This window comes from Thamnophis elegans, chromosome 2 (genome assembly GCF_009769535.1).
Source record: "Thamnophis elegans isolate rThaEle1 chromosome 2, rThaEle1.pri, whole genome shotgun sequence".
NCBI lineage: Eukaryota > Metazoa > Chordata > Lepidosauria > Squamata > Colubridae > Thamnophis > Thamnophis elegans.
The window spans coordinates 47003423-47026834 of record NC_045542.1 but is presented as its reverse complement, the minus strand read 5'-3'; the positions used below and the strand labels follow the sequence as shown (position 1 = coordinate 47026834).

The 23412-nt window shown below is 38.8% G+C and overlaps 2 protein-coding genes across 5 annotated transcripts in view; both read left to right on the top strand.

Moving 5' to 3' along the window:
• The window catches only part of CCDC40 (coiled-coil domain containing 40), a 44435-nt gene extending 37255 nt beyond the window's left edge, over positions 1 to 7180 (top strand). The window contains exons 18-20 of the mRNA XM_032208638.1: positions 714 to 902; positions 2437 to 2595; positions 6012 to 7180. Coding sequence (XP_032064529.1) covers positions 714 to 902; positions 2437 to 2595; positions 6012 to 6272 — 609 coding nt within the window. The 3' untranslated portion in view covers positions 6273 to 7180. The remainder of the gene's footprint in view (positions 1 to 713; positions 903 to 2436; positions 2596 to 6011) is intronic.
• A 4313-nt stretch (positions 7181 to 11493) lies between these two features.
• Positions 11494 to 23412, top strand: part of GAA (glucosidase alpha, acid) — a 30109-nt gene continuing 18190 nt past the window's right edge. Inside the window, exons 1-9 of one of the 4 annotated variants that reach the window (XM_032209549.1) lie at positions 11494 to 11598; positions 12320 to 12397; positions 13060 to 13633; positions 15595 to 15740; positions 16643 to 16808; positions 17606 to 17702; positions 18450 to 18569; positions 20335 to 20453; positions 21333 to 21464. In XM_032209549.1, coding sequence (XP_032065440.1) covers positions 13169 to 13633; positions 15595 to 15740; positions 16643 to 16808; positions 17606 to 17702; positions 18450 to 18569; positions 20335 to 20453; positions 21333 to 21464 — 1245 coding nt within the window. In that variant the 5' untranslated portion in view covers positions 11494 to 11598; positions 12320 to 12397; positions 13060 to 13168. The other 3 variants (XM_032209552.1, XM_032209550.1, XM_032209551.1) reach the window with 3 other exon arrangements.

Genomic DNA, 23412 nt, shown 5'->3' with positions numbered 1-23412 from the left:
GACAACCCTTCTGGGAAAAGCCACCTATACATCACCTGAAGTTTCCTCAGTTGTGTTGTTAGGTCCTGATATTTCTGCCTCCTTTCCCTCACTCTTCTTGGTATCTGTTTTAGTACTGTCACCATCTCCCCTGCGTATATGGTGTTCTGGTCATGTGCCTTCTGGTAAATTTCTTCTCTCAGAGATCGTTTACTAAACCTCACGTGCACTTCACGTGGCAGTTTCTGTCTCCTAGTATAGGAAGTATAGACCCTATACACGTCATCAATATCGCTCTGTATCAACAGCTTATCTTTCTGGGCGATCCCTGCAATCATCTCAACCATAATTTCCTTCAGTTCCTCCCCTGTTTCCTCTGGAATATTTTGAGAACTGTAAGAACTGTTAAGAAACTCAGCAGATCAGCTACTGGTATCTATCAGAAATGTGGATTAACATTTATTAGCCCCAATTTACACGATGTTTTATAGATATCAGCAAGGTGCTTCAAGTATTCTATGAGGTATGTTGAGTTCACTAGCAGCCCCAAAGATTAGTAGATTCTGCTGGTCAGTGTGGTGGTACTTTAGTTTTATATTTTCTGAACCATGTTATGCAAAGCTTTGCGCTATACATGATACTATATCCATGTCTACAAGGACGTAGAAATATAACATCTGACTCAGGTGATGTCCAAGTATATTCAGTTGGCTTGCTTCCTTTCTGCCATATAGGTAAAGTACCAACAGCTGATGAAGCAGCAGGAGAAGTTAATGAGAAATATGGAGGCAGCAGTTTCCCGCCGAGAAACAATTGTGGTTCGTGCTGAGGGTCAGAGCAAAATGAATAAGCAAGTGCTGACAAAGGGTGACTTCTACTACAAGAAGTTGGAGCTTAAAAAAAAGATCAAAGAGATTCAGAAGGTCAGCAAGTAAAAATTGATATTACAGATCATTAGGAAATGAGAGAGAGAGAGGGACTGAACAACTGATTATTTATAGAATATAACTCTTGTAAGTTAATGCTCTACTTTCAGCTTTCTAATATGGAAATTAACAGAGCTCCTTAATTCATGAACAATATCATGGTCCACTGTATCTCTAGTGGGACTGATTATGCCATCCTGGACATAACATTTTTGCTCCTGCTTAAATACAAGATTCAGTAAAACTATAAATGTCTGCTTATACTTTTAAAGTCAAAACAGTAACAAGGAATCTTTTAAAGTCAAAAGAATATTTGGTGAGCAGGAAAAGTCCATTTTCTCATGATCACAGCAGTGGCTTGAATAACTTGGATACATAGATTCATCCTAGTCAGATGAGATGAAAGGGGAGGGGGAGCCCTTCTCTATAGTGTCATCTATGAAAGGAATCTTTAAACTTGATCAGTCAACTGGATTTATCAGTGTAGATAGAAAGCAAAGGGCACCAGCAGCTGCAGGAGGCGAAAAGGATTTGCAAGATGGCAGACACAGCATTGCAACGCAAGCGAAGCAGTGCCCATTCTACATGTGTGACACATATAGAGAAAAGGCTCTTCTGGCCTTAAGAATTGCACCCATCATCTTGCAGTTTTTGACCAACGTACCCTGAAGACTTTGCTAGCAGGAACACTATATTTAAAAAAGTTAAATTATGAGTGATAAATCTGGAGTGAGTAGTTTTCCCCCCCTCAAATGATTTTTTTAACAAGAAGAGGAGAAACTAGTTTTTGTCTTTGTTCTGCATTTCTTTCTCTCATGGGAGAGACAATGTATCTCTTCACAACTCCAGGCCAGGGGAACAGAAAATTTCCAGCAATTGAGATTGGGGATTCAGGAAAAATATAGCTGTCTGGAAATTAAGGAGCTAAATGCAGATTAGAATGTTATTCGACGGAAAATGATTTAATTGTGCCATAGTTTTACTTTCTGCTACCTTTATTATTCCTTGCTGTATTTTGTTCTGCCAAGTGCTGGTGGAGCCTGTTTTTGAAATATCTACAGAGGCAGGGCATTGCTTAAAATGGTGTGTGTGTGTGTGTGAACCCCCGCCCCAAGACACAAACAAGGAAGCAAGAATTACTCAGATTTCTGTAGGGTGTTTTTAATGTCATGATGTTGAAAACTAAGATATTTTCCAGCCATTTCAGAGAGGATATATTTCTACCCAGGAACTGTTGAACCATTATTTAGAATTATACCATGAGCTTTACTGAGGGAGCATAGATTCACAACTGCTAACCAGTTATGTATTAAGTGGAAAATAAATGTTTCTGTTGAGCATGTAGATGCTTTTTCTTACATTATGAACATCATGGAGGTTGGGGGAGGGGGGACATAACTTGTTAAGGATAGTATAATGTATGAAGTTGCTCTGAGCATTTACAGTGTGCAGTTCGCTCACAGGACCGCCAGGCAAATGATTAGTCTTGAGAAAGAGGGTTGATTTTTTCCCCTTTTTTATATTCCCATAGAATGCTGAGGAATGCAACAAAACCATAATTCAGCTTGAACAATCGCAGCAGAACCTCAATTTAGCTATTATGGAGAAGGAGAGAATACTTTCTGGGATGAATTATGAAGCAGAAGAATTTGATGAAAAAATTGATCAATTACAAGCAAAGAAACGGCAGGTAACAAAAGTGGTCATTTGTGCAGTGCATGTTCCAACCCTCTTTAGGACTAATCTACAGGGCGGTAACCTTGTATACTCAACTTGGGGTAGTTGCACCATGCTGAGGAAAAAATATATCTATTCTTACACGGACTCCCAATAACAGATTTGGGCAGTGGCTGAAGCATCCCACCCAGTTTTTAACTTTTTTATTTCTTTACTGTTTAGCAAAATATAATATATTGTGTTAATTTGTATTATTGAAACAATTTGCAAAATAGGTTGATTAGTCAACCGCAAGTTCTTTGAGCTTACCTAGGTCAGCTGTGTCTGAACAGACAAGGATCAAAGCCAACTACTGTAGAGTGATCTACTTGTCCATACAAATCTGCAGGAATATTAGTGTTTAAGTTTATTTTGGGGTTTCATTGACAGTTCCCACAATGCATTTTTTCCTGTGACCCTGTCTATTTAAAAAAAAAGGTTTAATCTTTTTCTGTTATCTTTTTTTTTTTTTTTTTTGCTAATACAAATCTTTTTTTATTTCCATTTCATTCTATACAATCACGTTTACTGTGCAACCGAGGCATATAACATTGGGTAATAAACACAGCCCTCACTTTTATAAAAAATGCCCCCTACAATACAAACCGAATATACCGCCTTAGCCCACCATACACCCTCTTTCATCCCCCTCCAACTTTCATTCTTCCTTCTCTCATACCCCTCTACACCTACTTCCCCTCCCCCTCTATCTAACCCTAACCCTATCACTCCCTCTCTTCCATTCCCTCCCTTCCTTCTCCTCCTCCTCTCTCTCACTCTCTCTACTCTCCTTCTTCTTTCATTCAGCTCCTCCCTTCGGTATACTTCTATTACTTTCCAATATATTCAGTTTGTTCTGTTTTGACACTAACATTAAAAAAAACCACAGTATACAAGTGCAATCATGCTTTAAAATTTAACACATATTATATTTCCCCCCTCCCCCCCTCCCCCTAGATCCCCGCCTCCCTTCCCTCCCCCCGACTTCCCAGAGCCCATACATGGTATAACTTTTTGACAATCACAGTCTAAAATATCTCTACATTGAACTCAGCTTCTTGCTGTTACCCAAATTTTTAACAATTTAAGTTATTACTAATTTTAAGCATAAGCTATCTGGAATTTCCTAGTCCCGTATTTGCTTTGTATATAATCAATCCATTTTTTCCAGTCTCGTTTATACCTCTCATTTGAATGTTCTTTAAGATATGCTGAAATTTTTGCCATTTCGGCTAAGTTTGTAACCTTCAAAGTCCATTCTTGAATTGTAGGCAGGTCTTTCTTCTTCCAGTATTGCGCCACCAAGAGTCTTGCTGCCGTTATTAAGTACAGAACCAAATTAATCTCTACTGCTACAAAGTCAATACATATACCTAGTAAAAACAGTTTGGGAGTGAATTTTATCCTTTTTTTGAAGATATTTTGCAGGATCCACCAAATTTTTATCCAAAATGCCTTAACATTACGACATGTCCACCATATATGAAAATACGTAGCATCAAAAGAACCACATCTCCAACATTTAGGCTGAACGTTTGAATACATAGAAGCAAGCTTTTTGGGATCTAAGTGCCATCTATAAAACATCTTATAAAAATTTTCTCTCAAATTTTGTGCTTGTGTAAATTTTACATTTCTTACCCATATTTTTTCCCATGTGTCCAGCATTATAGGTTCTTCAATATTCTGAGCCCATTTTATCATACAATCTTTAACCATTTCGGTTTCTGAGTCCATCTGTACTAATACATTATATATCCTCTTTATGTGCATTAAACTTTGATCTCTTATTTGTTTAAACAAGTTATCCTCAGCTATTACAAAACCTATTTTTTGGTCTATTTTCCACCTGGCCTGTAGTTGGCCATACTGAAACCACGTTTGAACTACCTTCTCTTTTTTAAGTACCTCTAAGGATTTTAATTGCAACACCCCTCTTTCTGTAAAAAGAAGTTGTCTATAAGTGGTTCTATCGTGTTTTTGTTCTATATTCATATTTTCAATTGCATGTCTAGGAATTGCCCACATGGGCAATTTGTCATTTAGTTTATGTTGATATTTTTTCCAAACCCGCAATAAGGCATTTCTTAAAATATGATTTTTGAAATTCTTATCCAGTTTTTTGTTAAATAACAAGTAAGCATGCCAACCATATACCAAATCATGTCCCTCAATATTCAATATTCTGTCATTGGTTAAATGGATCCAATCACTAATTGCAGATAAAGCCACTGCATCATAATATAATTTTAAATTTGGTAATTTCAATCCTCCTCTTTCACGTACATCTTGCATTATTTTCATCTTAACCCTCGGCTTCTTTCCTGCCCATACAAATTTGTTGATACCCTTCTGCCATTCTAAAAGATTCACATCTCCTTTGAGTATTGGTAACATTTGAAACAAAAATAAAATTTTTGGTAAAATATTCATTTTCACTGCCGCTATCCTTCCCAACAAAGATAAATGCAGTTTCTCCCACCTTTTCATCTCCATTTGTATACTATGCAAGAGTGGTTCATAATTATGCTTGTATAATTTCCCATTTGAAGTTAAAATATTAACTCCAAGATATTTGACTTTTTTAACAACCTCACATCCTAACATCACTCCCAATTCTTCCTTCTGTTTGGTATTCATATTCATTGCTAATATTTTGGTTTTTCCTAAATTGATTTTAAATCCAGAGACTTGACCATATTGATTAATCGTATTCATTAAAACCTTACTGGATTCCTGCGGTTGTTTCAATATTATGACCAAGTCGTCCGCAAAAGCGCGGACTCTGTATTCTTGCTGTCTGATCTTGATCCCTTTTAAAGCATCCAAGGCCCGTATCTTATTCAGCAATACTTCCAAAGTTATAATAAACAATAGTGGGGACAAAGGACAACCCTGTCTTGTACCTTTTTCTATTTGAAAGGAATCTGTTAAACTTCCATTAACTATAATTTGGGCTTTTTGCTGCTGATATATTGCACCAATTGACCTTAAAAAGCCATCTCCTATCTGCATTTTTTGCAGTATCTTCAACAAGAATTGCCAATTGACTCAATCAAAGGCTTTCTCAGCGTCCAAAAATATGAATGCGGCAGGAATTTGATTATTCTTTCCCAAGTATTCTAAAGCATTAGTAATTAACCTGACATTGCTCTTCATCTGTCTGCCCTGTATAAAACCTGTTTGGTCAGTATGTATCAGTTGTTGGATTAAAAAAAAAAAAAAAAGATAACAGAAAAAAATTAAAGGTTTAATCTTGTATGTAGCCCAGGTTATCTAGAGTTTTGCTCATCTGTTGATTCAGTCTCAAGATGCAGAAGGGATTCATTCCTTCCTGCCTTGTCTGCAGCCTTTTGTCTCTAATAACCAATTCAATGTTGCTTTTCTAAGAATCTTTCAGATATTGTGTCCAATCAGACACGCGTAAAGCACATGCAGGCTGTGAAGGAACGGAAGTACAGCCTACTATGTCGTTCTGAGCTAATGGTCCGTGTTGAACATCATAAGGTGGAGGAGAGATTGCATACTCTTAACACCGTTCTCCATGAGATTGATCAGCAATATCCTTATTATCACAAGGCATTGCACAGAATTACCCAAGTAATAACTCAGAAACTGGAAGAACTGAGTGCCCAGAAGGAAGTTCAATAAAATAGAGCTGGACATTTTCAAAATATAGATGTGAGAATATTAACATTTTCAAAATATAGATGTGGGACAAGTTTGTCAGTGGATGGCATACAAGAAAGAGAAAGATGGGGGAAGGAAAGGGTACCTGTGTTTTATATTCAAATTTTGTTTTTCCCACTGCAATGTGGTTTTTTTTGTCCTAAATAAAAATACAAGTTGGATTCCTTATTTTCTTAGTTCTGTTTAATTTAGGGATTCAGCAAACTTTCAATTCTTAATTGTTGGAAGGAATGTTGAAATTTTCTACAGGACAAAGAATCCTTCAGAAGAACATTCAGATTCCATGAGAGAAAATTATGGCAAAATGTAATGGCAGAGTTTTCCATTTGATTCTTCTCCCAAGGTCTTCCTCCTTTCCTGAACCCCTGCTTCCTAGACAATGCTAAGACAGCTCCTCTGTTCAGTTGACAAGATAAAAGCTCATTTAAGGAAAGTTCACATTCTCAACACCACATGAAGAAAAAAAATCCAATCAGCAATCAACAGGGGTTAAGATTTCCTTTTTCTGGGCAAGGATGTTCATCCCTCATAACATTGGAGGACTGGTGGGAGGGGCAGGGGAAGAGATTAAATCTCAATATGGAATGAAAATTCTCCCATTTTTGTTTAAATAGCAGGGAACAGCTAGGAAGAAGGTAGCTGTAAATTAGATGTGCATGATGATGTGCCCGTTTGCAGATGAACTTTGGGAGATTTTATTGAAGATAATTCCGCCCTCAGGTCAAAACTAAATATATACTGCTGCTTTAAGACTGATACTTAGATTCACATGTAATTTAAACCATGGGTTGTTGGCATAATGGCATCTTTATACATAATCTTAAATTGCAATGAGTAGATACATACATATGCAAAAGGGGAAAAAGCAGATCATAGCTTAATTCTCTGTATAAAACCAGAGACGGAGCCCTGAGTGCATCTTATACACTGAATAGAGGAGGTTCTGACCAGTTCTGGAGAAATGTAGCAGAAATTTTGAAGAATGCAGAGAACCAGTAAATACCACCTCTGACTGGCTCCACCCCCATCTATTCTCTGCCTCCTGAGTCCCAACTGATGGGAAGGAAATGGGGATTTTGCAGTAACCTTCCCCTGGAGTGGGGAGGGAATGGAGATTTTACAGAATCCTTTCCCTGCCACACCCACCAAGCCATACTCACAGAACCGGTAGCAAAAAATTTTGAATCCCACTGCGTGGAAGCGATGGGCAAGCACTTTCATAGGCAGCAGCTAAGCATGTGTGTATGTGCTCTATTTGCACATGTAATGGCCGTGCTTCCCCCCCCCTCACACAAATGGAGCTGCACACACATGCTTGCCCGTCATCACTCAAATGCAATTGCACACACACACATACACACACTTTACTACAATGTGCACAAATGTAGCTGTGCATGCGCTTAACTGCCACTTGTGCAGAACCATCCCCTCGCCCACCACCAGTCCGCAAAGCTGGAAAGACTGGGGAATTCTGTCGTAAGGTGACTTTTTTTCATTTTACTCAAGTTAACAAAAACTTGTCAGACAGAGCTATATCTGCTATATTATACCCAGAGATAAGAAATCTGATGCTGTTGCAACTTCATCTTCATAATTCCTTGCCAGTGATTGGAGCACATGTATTTAACACCCAAGGAAGTGGAGGAACACTGTATTAAATCTCAATGTAAATTAAAACACCCGGTACCCGTCTCTGTCTTCCCCCGCTACTCAGCTATCCACCCAGCCCATGCAAAGTTATCTTGGCCCTGGAGGCCTTGGCCTATTCCCTACTCCCTGGCCACTTCTTTCCAACCCACACCTAGGTCCCCTTGTCTTTGCATTGTTCTGCAGCTGCTGACAGGCACACCCAAGCCTATGCAAGGCACAGCTTCCTATGGAGCTTCCATTCTTTGCTCAACAACCACAATTGAGAGAATTCATAGACAGCTTCACTCAATGACCAAGAATCTGATCACAATCGAAGTTGTAAGTCAAGGACTACCTGTAGTCTATCAGATTTTTTTGGTACATATTAGCAAAATCATTAATTTTTAAAAAATGATAGCTGCAATTTCAAAATGTAGCTTCTTATTATTTTAGAGAAAGTTGTTTATTGGCTTATTTCAACCAAGCTTTTTTTCACGTAGCCCCCCCCCCAATCATCCTTAGGCAGTCTTTAAACCCTATACTTTGAACATGATGCAAAATTATACCACAATGAAAAGCTTGGTTGCTGTAAGAATGTCCTCCAAGGACTTGTTAAATAGTTACAGAATTTGAATGCAGTTACAGATCTACAACAAAGGACATTTAATGGAAAAACATTAAATTTCTTCTATGTATTATAGAATAAGATGGCATGTTTATTGTTAGTGTATTATTCCAGCTCTAATTGCAAAAAAGGACATATTTTATAAAATGTTAGAAATGTAATGACCAAATGAAATCATACTTTCATATTTGGTGACAATATTGTAAAACTCAGCACTCAACCCAAGTTTTGGAAATGGATTCATAGTAGAATGCAACAGCTCTTTAAAAAATTGATATTGATATCAATATTCAATATCATTTCTTGATATTCCCTTTTCAACATAGAATATTTTTGTTAAATCTTGCTAAACATATGTCCTTTCAAAGTATATTGAATTAGCTTGGTATGTACCAACTGCTACAATGAGATTATATCCTTTTTATGGAAAGCTCATTTGATTCCCTCAGTGGTGATTCCCTCAATGATGAACTAATTTCTGGAAGTATGCTGGATGTCTGAAATAAACTTGTATTTTAAAAGTAAATTTGACATAGCATTCAGTTCAAACCTTTCTTAGTGTCAGCCCTAAAAGCCATCTTTTCCTTGGAGCTTCAGGGCTGCCATATTTAGTGCCTGGGAAAACAGCAGGGGGCAGGGGTGGGTTTCTTGCCCCATTCCAACCAGTTCGGTTAGAACGAGGCTGGCGGCGTCCTCGCGCACGCATGTGTACTAGCGTCTGTGCGATGCTCCAGCTGCTTCTGGAGGATCGCGCAGGCGCTGTATGCGTCCTGCGCATGCGTGGAAGTGCAGAATTCGTCAAAACCGGGTAAGGAGCGGGCGCGGGTGCGCAGGCGCGGGTGGGCCCTTTGCCGTTCCCGGAAGTTACTTACTTCCGGGTTCGGCGACCAACCGGTTCGCAGGGACCGCCGCGAACCGGTTGAAACCCACCCCTGGCAGGGGGGATAACTAAGAGTCGGTGGAGGATTAGCCATAACAACATTCCTTTCTCTGGGAGTCAGGGACATTCAGCCTGCACCTGGATGGGAGTGACTGGGGGTTGTTTCTAGTTTGGACGATGCATTGATTGGACTATGTGATGGATTTGTGGGTGTAGGGAATAGACCTTTGACTTTCTTTTGGGCGGGGAAAACCCAGAACACTCAGATTTAGGTTTTCCCAGATGTGTCAATATGACATCTCTAAAAAAAATGGAACTTTGAGGAATTCTTGGCCTCAAGAGTCTTCTTTCGTTGGGGATGTTACTTGGAACCCTGACATTTAGGTTACAACTTAATATAATATGCCTACAGGAATAATATTTTACTTATAATTTGTATAATTTTAGTAATTTGGATTAACTATAATCTTATTTGGTGAATTACATTGTTGGTCATGTTTCTTGACAGTCATGCTTATCTTAAACTTAACAGCAAGTTTAAATCTTTTACAATATACTATAGCTACTCAAAATGAACAATATACTGGAGAATTGTAAGGTTCATAACATGCTAAAATCCTTCATTTATTCACTTACATTTTACTCTTTTATCCCCTTTTCTTGTTTTTTTAAATTTATGTATCTTCTTTAAAATGTTTAAAACAATGGTCCCATTTGGATTTTAAATCTCTTGTATGTTCCAAGCTTCATTGTTATTTTATCAATAAATCTAATTCCAGAAACAGTTTTAATCGTCCACTCATAACCAAACAATGATCTGAGTGAATCTCAGGGACAGTTGAATTCATACAATTTTAAGCCAAAGTCATGCTTTATTTTATATATAGCCCATTTTAATAACTACCTGTGTATTTTCCATCTCCTATATTCTAAAATACAAGTGTTCTATGAAACAGCCTTAACTTTTAATGAATTATGCAAAACCACCCAATATACTTGCCTTCAGTCTTCAATATAGAACAGTAACTTATAAGAAGTAGCAAGCTACATAGAAACAGCAGCAAGGGCAAAAAGTTGACAGCATTTAATTACCCCCCTCCAAATATTACTTGAACTGAATTCCCAAGAATTGTCCTGGCATTTAGAATAACAGAGTTGGAAGGGACCTTGGAGGTCTTCTAGTCCAACCACCTGCTTAGGCAGGAAACTCTACACCACTTCAGACAAATGGTTGTCCAACATCTTCTTAAAAACTTCCAGAGTTGGAGCATTTGCAACTTCAGGAGGCAAGTTGCTCCACTAATTAATTGTTCTGTCAGGAAATTTCTCCTCAGTTCCAAGTTGACCCATTGCTTCTTCTTCTACCCTCAGGTGCCTTGGAGAATAGTTTGACTCCCTCTTCTTTGTGGCAACCCCTGAGATATTGGAACACTGCTATGTCTCTCCTAGTCCTTCTTTTCATTAAACTAGACATATCCAGTTCCTGCAACCATTCTTCACATTTCTTTAATAAGCAATTTAAAAAGCAGACCTTTCGTTTGCAAGTAAATGGGAACAGAATGGATGTTTTCATTATTATCACCCAAAGCCCCCTAAACTCTAAACGAAACACAAGATTTGGAAATAGCTGCGGGGGGGGGGGTTTCTTTGTTAACAGGGTGATAACGTATGAAAAGAGACGGACCCGTCCAAACGTTTTGCAGATTTCTCCTCCTTTCTCTAAGAAAAATACTCCTACCCTCTAAAATGTTTGCACGGGAGAAGCTCCTCCATTGCGTGTCGTCGCCTTGTTTAAATAATTCTTAATGGAGAAACCCAAGACCGGAGCTTCCAACCGAAACCCTTTTCTATGGCCCTGCGATCTCCGGACTGCAAAAAAATAATAATAAAAAAATCCGGACGACAAAGAGAAAAACTCGGATGGCAACGAGGGAAAGCGAACCCTTTTGCTGGATATTTGCAGGGAGTTCACCTCCAGCAGCTCCAACCCACGCGGCGAGCCCGCCTAGGGAGAAAAAACGCACGAAATCCAGCCCGTCCTGGAAGGAGGAGAATTCGTCAGGTGACCCGCCGCTCACGTGACCCGTTGGAAACTCTTGACTCTTCCTGCTTCTTTCGCGTGGGGGCGATTGCGGGATTTTCTGCCTGTTCGAGTAAGTGACTATTTTAAAAGGCCGAAATCCTGCTGGGTTTTTTTTTTTTTTTGGCACAGTTAAGGATAATTGTGAATCAGGGGGTGGGGTGGGGTGAGCGAGGCGACAAGATTACTGTGGGATTTACTTTGGCCAGGGTCAACAAGTAGGGGGGGAAACCCTGCACATTTTCACACTAATTCGAAGGAATCTGGTAGTAGCACGTCTTCAGACTAACAAGTGTTATGGCAGAAGCTTTGGTCAGATGCAGCTGAGGAAGTCAGCTGTAGCTCGCAAAGGCTTAATTATGTCTTTTAATAACATTTGTCAGTTTGAAAAGATGCTGTCAGGTTCCTGATTGTTAGCTACTGCAGAAGCACATGGCTCTCCTTTTGCTTTATTTTTTTATCTTGGTTTGTCAAGCATGTATGAGAAAGCAAGTATAAGCATGAATATATCATATAAGTATAAGCAGGTATACGTATATACATAAGAAATGAATACAAATAAATGGGGACAATAGGCAGGGACGGTAGGCACTCTGGTGAGCTTATGCACGCCCCCCCTTACAGATCTCTTAGGAACAAGGTGAGGTCCACGGTGGACACTGATTCTCTTACACTGATCACATTTTCACAAATTTATTTGTTGGTTTGTTTGTATCCTGCCTTTTTTATTTTCACAAATGGCTCAAGGCAGTGAATATATCCTACGCACCTTCCTCTTCCTCTATTCCCCACAGCAACAAGCTTGTGAGGTGGATTGGGCTGAGAGAGAGCGTGACTGGTCCAAGATTACATTGCTGGCCTTCATGCCTAAGGTGAGACTTGAAGTCACGATCTCCCACTTTCTAGCTTGGTGCCACCAACCTCTTTACCAAATCACCACTGAGAGACCAAAAAGGTAGTTAGAAATCTATGCTTGGAAAAACAGCACCCTCAGTTGTAATTAATATTGATAGAACATTTTTGTATTCTCATCACTATGTTTTCTAAATAATAAAACAATAATCTCCAACAAATATTATATAATCACTCTTGAAATAATAGATTGTATCCTGAGTCATAACATAATGATAAGAATATCTCTATAGGCAACATGGGATCTGTTTTGCCTATAGGGAAATTCTAACTGTTGTCTTGGTTTCTCTGTTCCAAGTAATGCCCAAGTTTTCAAGACTGTTGTCAAATGTGTTCCTGTAGGAAATCAGTACCTGTAGTTTTACAGGATTGATACAGCATAGAAGGAAAAATTAGCAATAGGCCTGTTGCCTTTTGAGCCGCAACAGTGGGGGAACATTGTTTTAATTGGAATTAATATTGAATATAGAAGAGTAACTTTTAAATTTTTTAGTTCTGACATCCATCCATCTGGGACTTCCCAACTTGAATACAAGGGATAGGTTTTGAAGAACAGTCAATTTGGACAATGTATCTTACACAAGCCAGGAATTAATGTGTCAGAACTGCATGTCCTCTGCAGCTGGAGATGACCGGTCTTATACTTCCTGAGGGACAAACTCCTGCTTGTTGAATCACATGACTCCCTCCACGCCTCACAGAAGTTGTGGTGGAAGAAGAAGCGCACAACAATGCTGGTGATTTCAACTCTAGCATTTGTGATCACTCTGCTTGGACTATCTAGGACCTCAGAGGCAGCTGTAGCTGCTTCTAAAAGAGAGAATGATCACTGGGGTAAGAATCATGGCAGGATTTCGGAGGTACCACAACAGAAAGTAGAACAACAGTTGGAACCTCTGTTGCTGTCTAAGCAATGCAACATCCCTCCAGACAGCCGCTTTGACTGTGCCCCAGAGAAGCTTCTATCTCAAGATGAATGTCAAGCTCGGGGATGTTGTTATGTCCCGGGCTTTTTCAAAGAGCCATGGTGCTTCTTTCCTACCAATTACTCTAGTTACAAGATGACAAACCTAATTGCCACCCAGACAGGCTACACTGCCCATTTGGTCCGCAGTGTCCCTTCTTTCATGCCAGATGACATCATGTATGTGCAGCTGGATGTGATCTTTGAAACCAAGGGAAGGCTTCACTTCACGGTGAGTAGGTTTTTGTTTTTTTTAAAAGGAAGTCCAAGATACTCTGACATTAACCAAAGACGGAAGATCTTTGTAACTCCCCAGCCCTCTGAGATTGTGACATTAAAACCTGGTGGCAAAATGACCACATTGCGATATAATGAACTTTGTTTTGTTATTTTCTAAGAACAGAAAGCCGCAAAAATCGAAAATGGGCACACAAGATCTAAAGGAGATAAGATGAACCTTGCCAAAGCCAAATTTTGATTTTAATCCATATTATGGGGAAGGGGATTAGAGAATGAGAATGAAAGAGGGGAGCTTTTGTGAGGCAAACTGTTCCTGTGCCTCCTCTTAATGCCATCATCCCTCATCATTTTTTCAAAGTTGGGCTACTTAATAATAGAGATGGAGCAATTTCGCCTCTCCATTGGGGCTTCTAACTTCCATTTCCACTCTTAATTTCTCACTGAATCCATATCTTAAGTTTTTTGTTATAATTTTATTATATCATAATAAACTATAGGAAAGAGAATGGGGCGGGGGGGAGAAATGTAAGCTAAAAAGAGAAAAAGGGGAAAAAAGCATTGACTTCCAACTCTTTTTAGCACAGTAGAATAAAATAAAAACATTACAGCATCAACTTTTTATTTTTGCATACTTACTATGTAGTAATCATTTCTATAACAAAAATGTATCTAATCCACAAAACCCAAAGTCAAACTTTCATTTTTTTCCATCTCAAGCACAAAATCCAGAAATGATTTCCAAGGAGAAATAAAGTTGGTTGTGTTCTTTTCTTTGATTAGAGCAGTGAATTTAGCCATCTCTACTAGTCCATCACTTTTTCCAGCCATTCACCCATTGTGGGAATTTTTCCACTTTTGTGCATAAAGCATTCTTGCTGCTATTAACATACAGTATATTGCAGCAAAGTTCTAGATTTTTTTTCAAGTTCTTTGTCCCTAAACTATCTCTTAGTGACATCATGATTCCATGAAGCCCATAATCCTCAATTTTTTCTTTTTCCTGATCTAATCCTAGGATAAATCCCTTTCGAACCCTTTAAATAGGAAAGGTAATTGCCAGGCTATGTGCCAGGACCAGAATTCACTTTCTTAAGAATCTTAGAATTTAAAAAAATATTTTCAAATGCTAACGAAGTGAATAAGTGTCTGGGTGCGCACATCAGGTTAATGTATTACGTGGTTTATTGGCTTTAGCTTAATATTGCATAAACTCAGTTAATATACTGTATGAAGCATAATTATTGCTCTACCTAGCCCAGGCTATCACTAGATGGCAGCAAAGAACTGAAGTTTTTGATACTGCCTTGCTGATATTGAGCCAATGACAATATGTGTAAATCCAGTTAATTATGGTTTATTCAATAAATCACAATAATGCATAGCGTGGCTTTGTGTGATTGGTGATGCTTAGATACATAATTAATTCCTTGCTTTTCTCTGTGACCAAAACACATCCAGCATATGCTAATACTTCAAATACATTATGTAAATATTGCAGGTATATATGATGTAAGTATCTAAATTATTCAATATGTATATATTTTCCGATATCTAAAAACAGAAATCATAAATGAAATGCTTTCTTACAAATTCAGAAATGATGGATGCTTATTTCCAAGCAAAATTATATAGGAATGCAGCCTTGAGTTTATTTTATACAGTTTATAAATGGTTCTGCTTATAGATATTTGTTTTAAAAATAACAGTCTGGTTGCAGGAATATCAAATGTCATATTAGATCAATTGAAGGATGAGAAATCGATTAACCAGACAATAAAAAACCCTCTTGAACCTGGATTTCATTGTAACTTCAAACTTCATACCAACCTCCTTCCTTTCATCTCACAAATGATTTTGAAGTAGAAGCCAAATCCCTTTGAAACTTGGTTGGATTTTTCTAACCACCAAGTTTTGGAGTGACATCACACAGTTTTTGTGTCTCTTCCACTGCAGCTTAAGGATCCAGCTAGGAAACGCTATGAAGTTCCTTTAGAAGCCCCCAAGACCACCAGTCGGGAATCCTCAACTCTCTATTCTGTGCAATTCTCTGTTGATCCCTTTGGCCTCATCGTTTTTCGACAGTCCAATGGCCAAGTTCTGTAAGTAGTTCTGGACTTTGCTCCTCCAAGTATTCCTCTAGTTCAGTGTATTTAACTAGCAGAAAATCATCCTAATGAAGGTTGAATAGCTGTGTGGCAATAATATACGGAAACCTGAATGAATGAATGTGTGAGTGTGTTTGTGTGTGTGTTTGTGTGTGTGTGTGTGTGAGAGAGAGAGAGAGAGAGAAGGGGCGGGGAGAGCACTAACCAGTGCTTCTGTTCTAGATGTTGAAGGACTATTTTCATATTATACTCCAGAGTTTGCCTACACTTAAAAGGCAAATAGGTATTTGTATCATTCGTAAATTTATATTTTGCATATAAAGCAATACATCTAATATAGAATATGTGAAATAGCCCTTAATGACTACATCTCTAACCAGCATTATTGAGGCACTGAGTTGAGTTTTATCTTGTCTGACATGCAATATCTATAACTCCAGATTTCCTTCTTCCGGTCTTTCCCTCACATTCCTCAATCAGGCCAATTCTGGGCCATGTACCAAAAATAGAAAACCGCAAATAGAACCTTTCATACACAATTTAGAAACCGTTCCAGAAATAATCATAAATAGATGAATGTCCACAATCATCCGTAAGGTTTGTTGAAATAAAATAGTTTTGTTGGCCAATCCTGAACAACAGGAGATAGGAGCTTCTCTGGGAACCTCGTATTTCATAATTGAATTTTTAAAAATGAATTCAGGCATGCAGTAGCACCTTCTTGGATGGGGTCATCTACCTAGTTCATCATGCAACCAGTGTTGATCAGATGATCAGATCAGATCAGATTAGATTACAATTTTGGAACCAGCCTCCAAAATAGATTGAGGTAAGTAAAAGAAAAAGGAGACCTTATTTGTAAACTGCTGATGGAAGTGGCCACTTTCTCCCAATAGGCTGAATACTACTGTGGCTCCTCTATTCTATGCTGACCAGTTCCTTCAAATCTCCACTGCTCTGCCATCAAGTTTCATCTCTGGACTGGGTGAACATCTGACCCCTCTTACTCTGAATGTCAATTGGACCAAAATTACTTTGTGGAATCGGGACATATCACCTGTGGTAAATGACAGGAGGGTGGCAAGGTTTCCTGAAAGGACAGGACCTCTTAAGAATTTAATCAGGATGCTATGCAATCATCATTTCATCTTAAGCTCATGCACTCAGTGCTAAGGATCAGATTTAGCATGCACTGATGCACAAATTTCATAGGAATAATTCCAGTATTTTGTGCAAAGTTGGCAAAAACAGAAATAATAAGGGGGGGAGGAACCCCACAAGCATACAGTTACCTGGTGAAATGTGAGTTATATTCAATGGCCATATAATAATGGGGTCTTTCGAAGAAGAAATAATGAAAAATAGAATTAAGTTTCGTATTTTGGCTGGAAGTCTGAATAGTGTCACATTGCAAGATTAGGTGACAGATCTCACCTGGGCATTCTACTGCTTAATCGGCTTTAGTCTGCAATTTCTCCTTCTTATGGGAACCATAGTTCTTGGCAAAGCTTTTGGGAGCTCTGGAGAGAATTCTCAGCATCTCATTTGTCTGTGAAACCCCACATTCTCGGCAAGAACCATGGCAGATATAATCCTGCACTGGAGATTGGCCCTGTCTCTGTGGAAGTCTGGGAAACAGAGTCAAAAGCTTGCTTGATCCAATTGCTTGTTAGACTTTTTAAGTTGTCATTTAATTGGCACTTGAATTTTTAAAAAAAATAGTGAAAAGGGGCCATCATGGAAAAAGTATTTGCTTGTTTGAGACTACCAAAGAGGTGCTAAAGCTCAAGGCATTGATGAAGTGTTCCTTGTGTCCAATACAGCGTTGACCCTATGCAGTATTATTTCTGTGTTTTTAGCCCTCTGCCAATTTGTATGGTTCACACCCCTTCTATGTGGCTTTAGAAAAGGGTGGCTTGGCCCACGGAGTCTTCTTACTGAACAGCAATGCAATGGGTAGGTATTGTATCGGATCACATTCCTAATAGGCCAAGCTTAGATATAATCAAAATAACCTAACAATGATTTGCGAGTGTCAAAGCCTTGTGTATTTGAAGGAACCATTTTATGTTTTGGAGCAGAGATTTTGACTGTTTAATTTTTATTTATGAGGTGAGTTGGGCTGAGAGAAAGTGACTGGCCCAACATCACCCAACTGGTCTTCATGGCTAAGGCAGGATTTGAACTCACACCTCCTGGCTTCTAGTCTGGTCCCTTAACCAGTAAATCAAACTAGACTATAAATCAAACTGGTCTACTAATTAACGTTTGGATCATGTAATTGCTTTTTAGTCTCAGCAATTTAGCTTGTTCTATTAACTGCTATTTTGTGATTACTTACACTGGCTATTTATGTTGAGAATTAAGTCTGTTCATGATGCTAATTGCACTAAGACTCTAATCTGACAAATGCTATTTAAGTTTCCTTTTCTTTCCTCAATAGTTAAGCATGGGCTGAATGTAAAAGAACAATATTTGTATCTCTTTCTATTAAAGGGAACTAGCTATAATGTGGGCAGCAGTTTCTGTCAGCATAGAGGCAGGAGTAGCCATTAAGAAGCAAACCAAAGCTGAGTGTATGATAATGAAATACAATGGCTGTATGGAGGCTGTGGTAGTAAAATCCTGCCAGTATTTCTGCAATGTACGGATGGTATGCTGTGTCCTTCTAGTAGTATTTCCAAGCCATTGTTTGTCTTGTAGATGTGTTACTGCAGCCCAGTCCAGCTCTGACATGGAGAACTACAGGGGGTATCTTGGATTTCTATGTCTTCTTGGGTCCAGATCCAAGCAGCGTGGTGCGCCAGTATATGGATGTTATTGGTAAGCATTTGCACCTTCCCATGCATGAAGTTAGGCAGTGTTTTGAGGACTGGGTTCCTTTCAAGAAAGTTCTTTAGTAGTTCCTTGTGATTACTAAACACTTCTGAAGCCACTGGCCACTTTTGTCATTAATACTGAGGTGTTCTGCCAGCTGATCCCTTCTTGCTTAAACTGGCTCTTTTTAAAAACAGTTTTTTATTAGATAAACATTAAAAACATTGGACATAGTGCGACATTTCTGGCATAAACATTTCCATATAGTTTTTGGATTCTACAACTATTACATTTTATATCCCTTACGTAGGTATGTGTAGTCAGTCAGATTACCTGTCCATTAACCCCTTTTTTAAACTGGTTATTAACCATACAAATACATATCCGATTCCTACCTATCACACAATCTTAATACCATATTTTCCAATTCTTAACTTGTCTGCGTTTTTCTGTCCCAATTTTTCCCCTCCTTTCTAACCATCAATAACATTTGTCCCAGATTTCATGATATTCTGTCTCACCCTTGTCTTTGAGCTCTAGAGTCAAGTTTGTCCATTTCTGTGCACGTCAGTATCTTTCTTATTATTTCTTGTTCAGAGGGAGTGTCTTTATTTTTCCACTTTTGTGCAAAACCCAGTCTTGCTGCCATTAAAATATGTGGCATTAGATATAATCCCTTTGCCATATTTTTCTTTTGTAATCCCTAATAAAAATAGTTTAAACTGGCTCTTCTTATCTTCTGGACTTTTATCAGGGTGTGGTGTGTTGGTGCTGCAGCTCTTATAAGTTTGAGAGATGGGAGAAATAACAGGATCCTGCTTCAGGTTTCTGTTGCACTAATTAGAAGTCTTACCCAATCTGGATGTTCTTCCATAATAGCATTTAGGCTTATATACTTCCCCAAGCGCTTTACAGTACTCTCTGGGAGGTTTACAATGTAGAAGCCTTATTTGCGTATTGGCCCCAACAATCTGGGCAGTAATAAGGACTTAAAGTTCCAGGGTTCCTAGCAGTGGCCTGCAGAATTCTAGGATTTGAAGTTCACACATCAGGATGGTGCTCAGGAAAGAATAGATCAGTGTTTCTCAACCTTGGCCCCTTTAAGATGTATGGACTTCAACTGCCAAGGTTAAGAAAAATTGGAATAGTTGAAAATTTATCATTCATGAAGAACTCCCCCCCCCAACAGTTACCATGGTAGAATAGTTTGGGGTAGATAGGATGTCTCTTTTTTTTTTGAACTCCCAAAGGCAGGCAGACGAGATTGAGAAGAGCCTTTGAACTGCCTTTTTGAAGTTTGCTTTTTAAAATGCTTAGCATCTTTAGTTCCCAGAAATTCCCAGCCGATACACTGTACCAAACATAAGCAAGGCTCAAGAAAGGCTTCTCTGAAGAAATGATAATCCACAGTTTGATAATGATGCACTAAGTCTATTTTATCTGTGCTTTGTACATTTTTAAAAAAGTAACTTTATCTGTGAAGAGTCTAAGTCACAGGGCCTGCAATGACATCTTTCTCTCTCTTTCTACTCCATACGCCAACCTAGTTTAGGTATTAGAAGCAGCCCTTTATATACCTAAGCTGCAACCCAAAACGGGGTCTTAGATATAACCTTTAAAATAGCTATGCCAGGTTGGGTCTGGTATTGAAAGGTTCAGGCATAGTCTGAGCATTTTATTGAAATTCTTTTTTTATGATAGATTTGGGAGTGCCGTTGGTTTTGAGAGGCTTTGAATGTTGATTCCTCTCTCTCTCTCAAAATTCCTGCAGGCTACCCATTCATGCCTCCTTATTGGGCTCTCGGATTCCATCTCTGTCGTTGGGGATACATTTCCACTGCTGTTACTCGGGAAGTGGTGAAAAACATGACCGCAGCTCTTTTTCCTCTGGTAGGTGCCTTCTCTGAATTCTATCTGACTATTGCTTCTCTCTGACTCTTGGATGGATTCATATATTTCCCTGAGCCCTAATGCAGTTTATTTTGTTAAGTTCAGAGGTTCTTTTCCGATGCTCAGGCAATCTCCTGTAATCAGAAATTAAGAAACATGATTGATGAAACAGCAAAATTATTATAATGAATGGCAATAGGCCCAAGTTCAAATTAATGAATACATAAAGGAGAAGGGAACTTAAACGATACAGTCCAGCAAATATTTCTATACGAAAAAGAGCCAGTTTGGTCTAATGGTTAAGACATCAGGCTAGAAAGCGGGAGGCCGTGAGTTCTAGTCCTGCCTTAGCCATGAAAGCCAGCTGCGTGACTTAGGCCAGTTACTTTCTCTTAGCCCAACCCACATCACAGGATTGTTGTTACTGGGAAAATAGGAGGAGGAAGGTGTGTTGGATATATTTGCCACCTTGAGTTATTTGTAGTAATAATAATAGTAGTAGTAGTAGTAGTAGTAGTAGTAGTAGTAGTAGTAGCGGCAAAGTATAAATAAATAGTTAAAATAAAGCCTACATATTACAGTAAAATAAAAAGAGATTCTACCAAAACTTCTGAGTTGATTTTAGCTTGGTGTCTTTTGTGAATTCAGACATCATTTTTTGTAAATGAGGGTTAATGGATTATGTCAACTCAGCTAATTGTAATTCACTTAACAAACCATTATGAAACAGATCATGGGCTAATGTGGTATGGATACCCAACCTGTGTGAAATAGTACAGCTTCAATTTCAGTGCAACACTCAAAAGATATTTGTTCAGAGAGAAAAGTGAGGTGGGACACAAACTTGCTCTCATCAGACTCTCATTTCTGGGCTCATAGGACGTACAATGGAATGATCTGGATTATATGGATGCTAAGCGAGACTTCACCTTCAATAAGGATGGTTTCAGGGACATGCCAGACATGGTGAATGATTTTCATCATGATGGCCGGAGGTATGTCATGATTGTGGTAAGTTAATGAATCCTGAATTCTCCTTTGAGGGGCTGCCCTGCAGTGGTTCAAAATATTTGCTGTATTGAAGTTGACCTAGGTCAGATGTAGATGAATGATGCAGTTCTATGGCCAGCCCTCCCTAGTGCAGGAACTAGTCTTTTGGAAGGAAAATGCAATCTTGGGTCTTCTGGTTTAGGAAAGATTCCTAGTTTGGTTGGAGATTCTCTAAGGCAGGGTGAGGAACTCTGGGAGTTGAAGTCCACAAGCCTTAAAGTTGCCAAGGTTGGAGACCCCTACTCTAAGGCAGAGTTCCTTGTCATATGTGAGCCTATATTTGAGAAAGCCCGATCAGTTGCTAGAAATATTGGAATGTAATTTAATGCATTTAGGGTAATTTGACAAAATCTTGAAAGCTTGTCAGTATTTCAACTTATACCTAACACAATCAAGGCAAAGTTCTTTTGAGCTGCTTTCCAGCTTTCTATTTTTCAGGACTCAAATATATTTTCTCAGTATTCTTCCCCTTCTCTGAGTCAGACTAATACATGTGATCCTCAACTTATAACAGTTCGTTTAGTGACTGCTCGAAGTTACAAGAGCACTGAAAAAAGTTATAAACGATCATTTTTCACACTCACAACCGTTGTAGCATCCCTGTGGTCATGTGATCAAATTCAGAAGCTTGGTAACTGACTCCTATTTATGACAGTTACAGTGTCTCAGAGTCATGTGATCATCTTCTGTGACCTTCTGACAAGCAAAGTCAGTGAGCAAACCAGATTCACTTAACAACTGTGTTACTAATTTAACAAATGCAGTGATTCGCTTAACAACTGTGGCAAGAAAGGTCGTAAAATGGGACAAAATTCTCTTAGCAAATGTCTCACTTAGCAACAGAAATCTTGGGCTCAGTTATGGTTGTAAGTCAAGGACTACCCTGTTTCCCTGAAAATAAGACCTCCCCAGATAATAAGCCCAATCGGGCTTTTGAGTGCATGTGCTAAAATAAGCCCTCCCCTGAAAATAAGCCTTCCCAAAAAATATTGCAACACTGCAGCAGCCATGAGGTGACCATGCTCACCGCTTCCTGCACCTCAAAAATAATAAGACCTCCCCTGAAAATAAGGCCAAGCGCTTATTTCGGGGGTTAAAAGAAAATAAGACCTGTGTTCTGTCACATTCGCGATCTTTTAATAGGTGGATTCATGTGAATGGAAAAATTATTTGTTATTCGGGACAACAAAGAAAGTAGCTTTGTCAAAATTTGGAAGGGAGACAGATAGGTGATATAGTACAATAACAGTGTGGCTTTGTTATATGTTTCAGTAAGATTGGGATGGTATGATATTTTTCCCTCCCCCAAGGGATTTTGGAGTTCTTGTTAAATTGTGTTAAATTGTGAAGGTTTCTGTTTCCAATGGCAGGAACCAACATTGTAGATTTTTAACAATAATGGAATAAAGGCTTGGGAAACTGCATTCAGCCCTGAAGCCTCAGATTGCCCATCTCTGCTTTTTTTAGAGTAGAAAGGAAAAACGGACTTAGAAAGCACAGAGGACTTCACATGTTCATATATTTAGACTTTTAGAAAAGCAACAGTGGCATGAATGACTTTCCATACTCCCGTAACAGGTTGCTCTCTTTATGACCTTTTAATGTTCCCTCCATGTTTTGCATTTAGAACGTGATAATCCACAATCTGTGTGCTGTTGCCCAACTTCAGTAATGGCTGTTCTTCTTCCTCCCAAAATGTCAAGTTTGCTTCTGTTATTCACGCTGTGAAAATGTCATAATCTGGACTCTCCACGTATCAATAGAGGCATGTTCATTTCCTATGCCTCGTGTGCTTTTTTATCAATCTGTCTCCCAACTCTGAAGTACTGCCAAGGTTTGGAATAGCGTGTGGTTTGTTCCCTTGCTTGAGACAACTGTGTCCTGTGCCCTTCACATTTTCATACTCCCC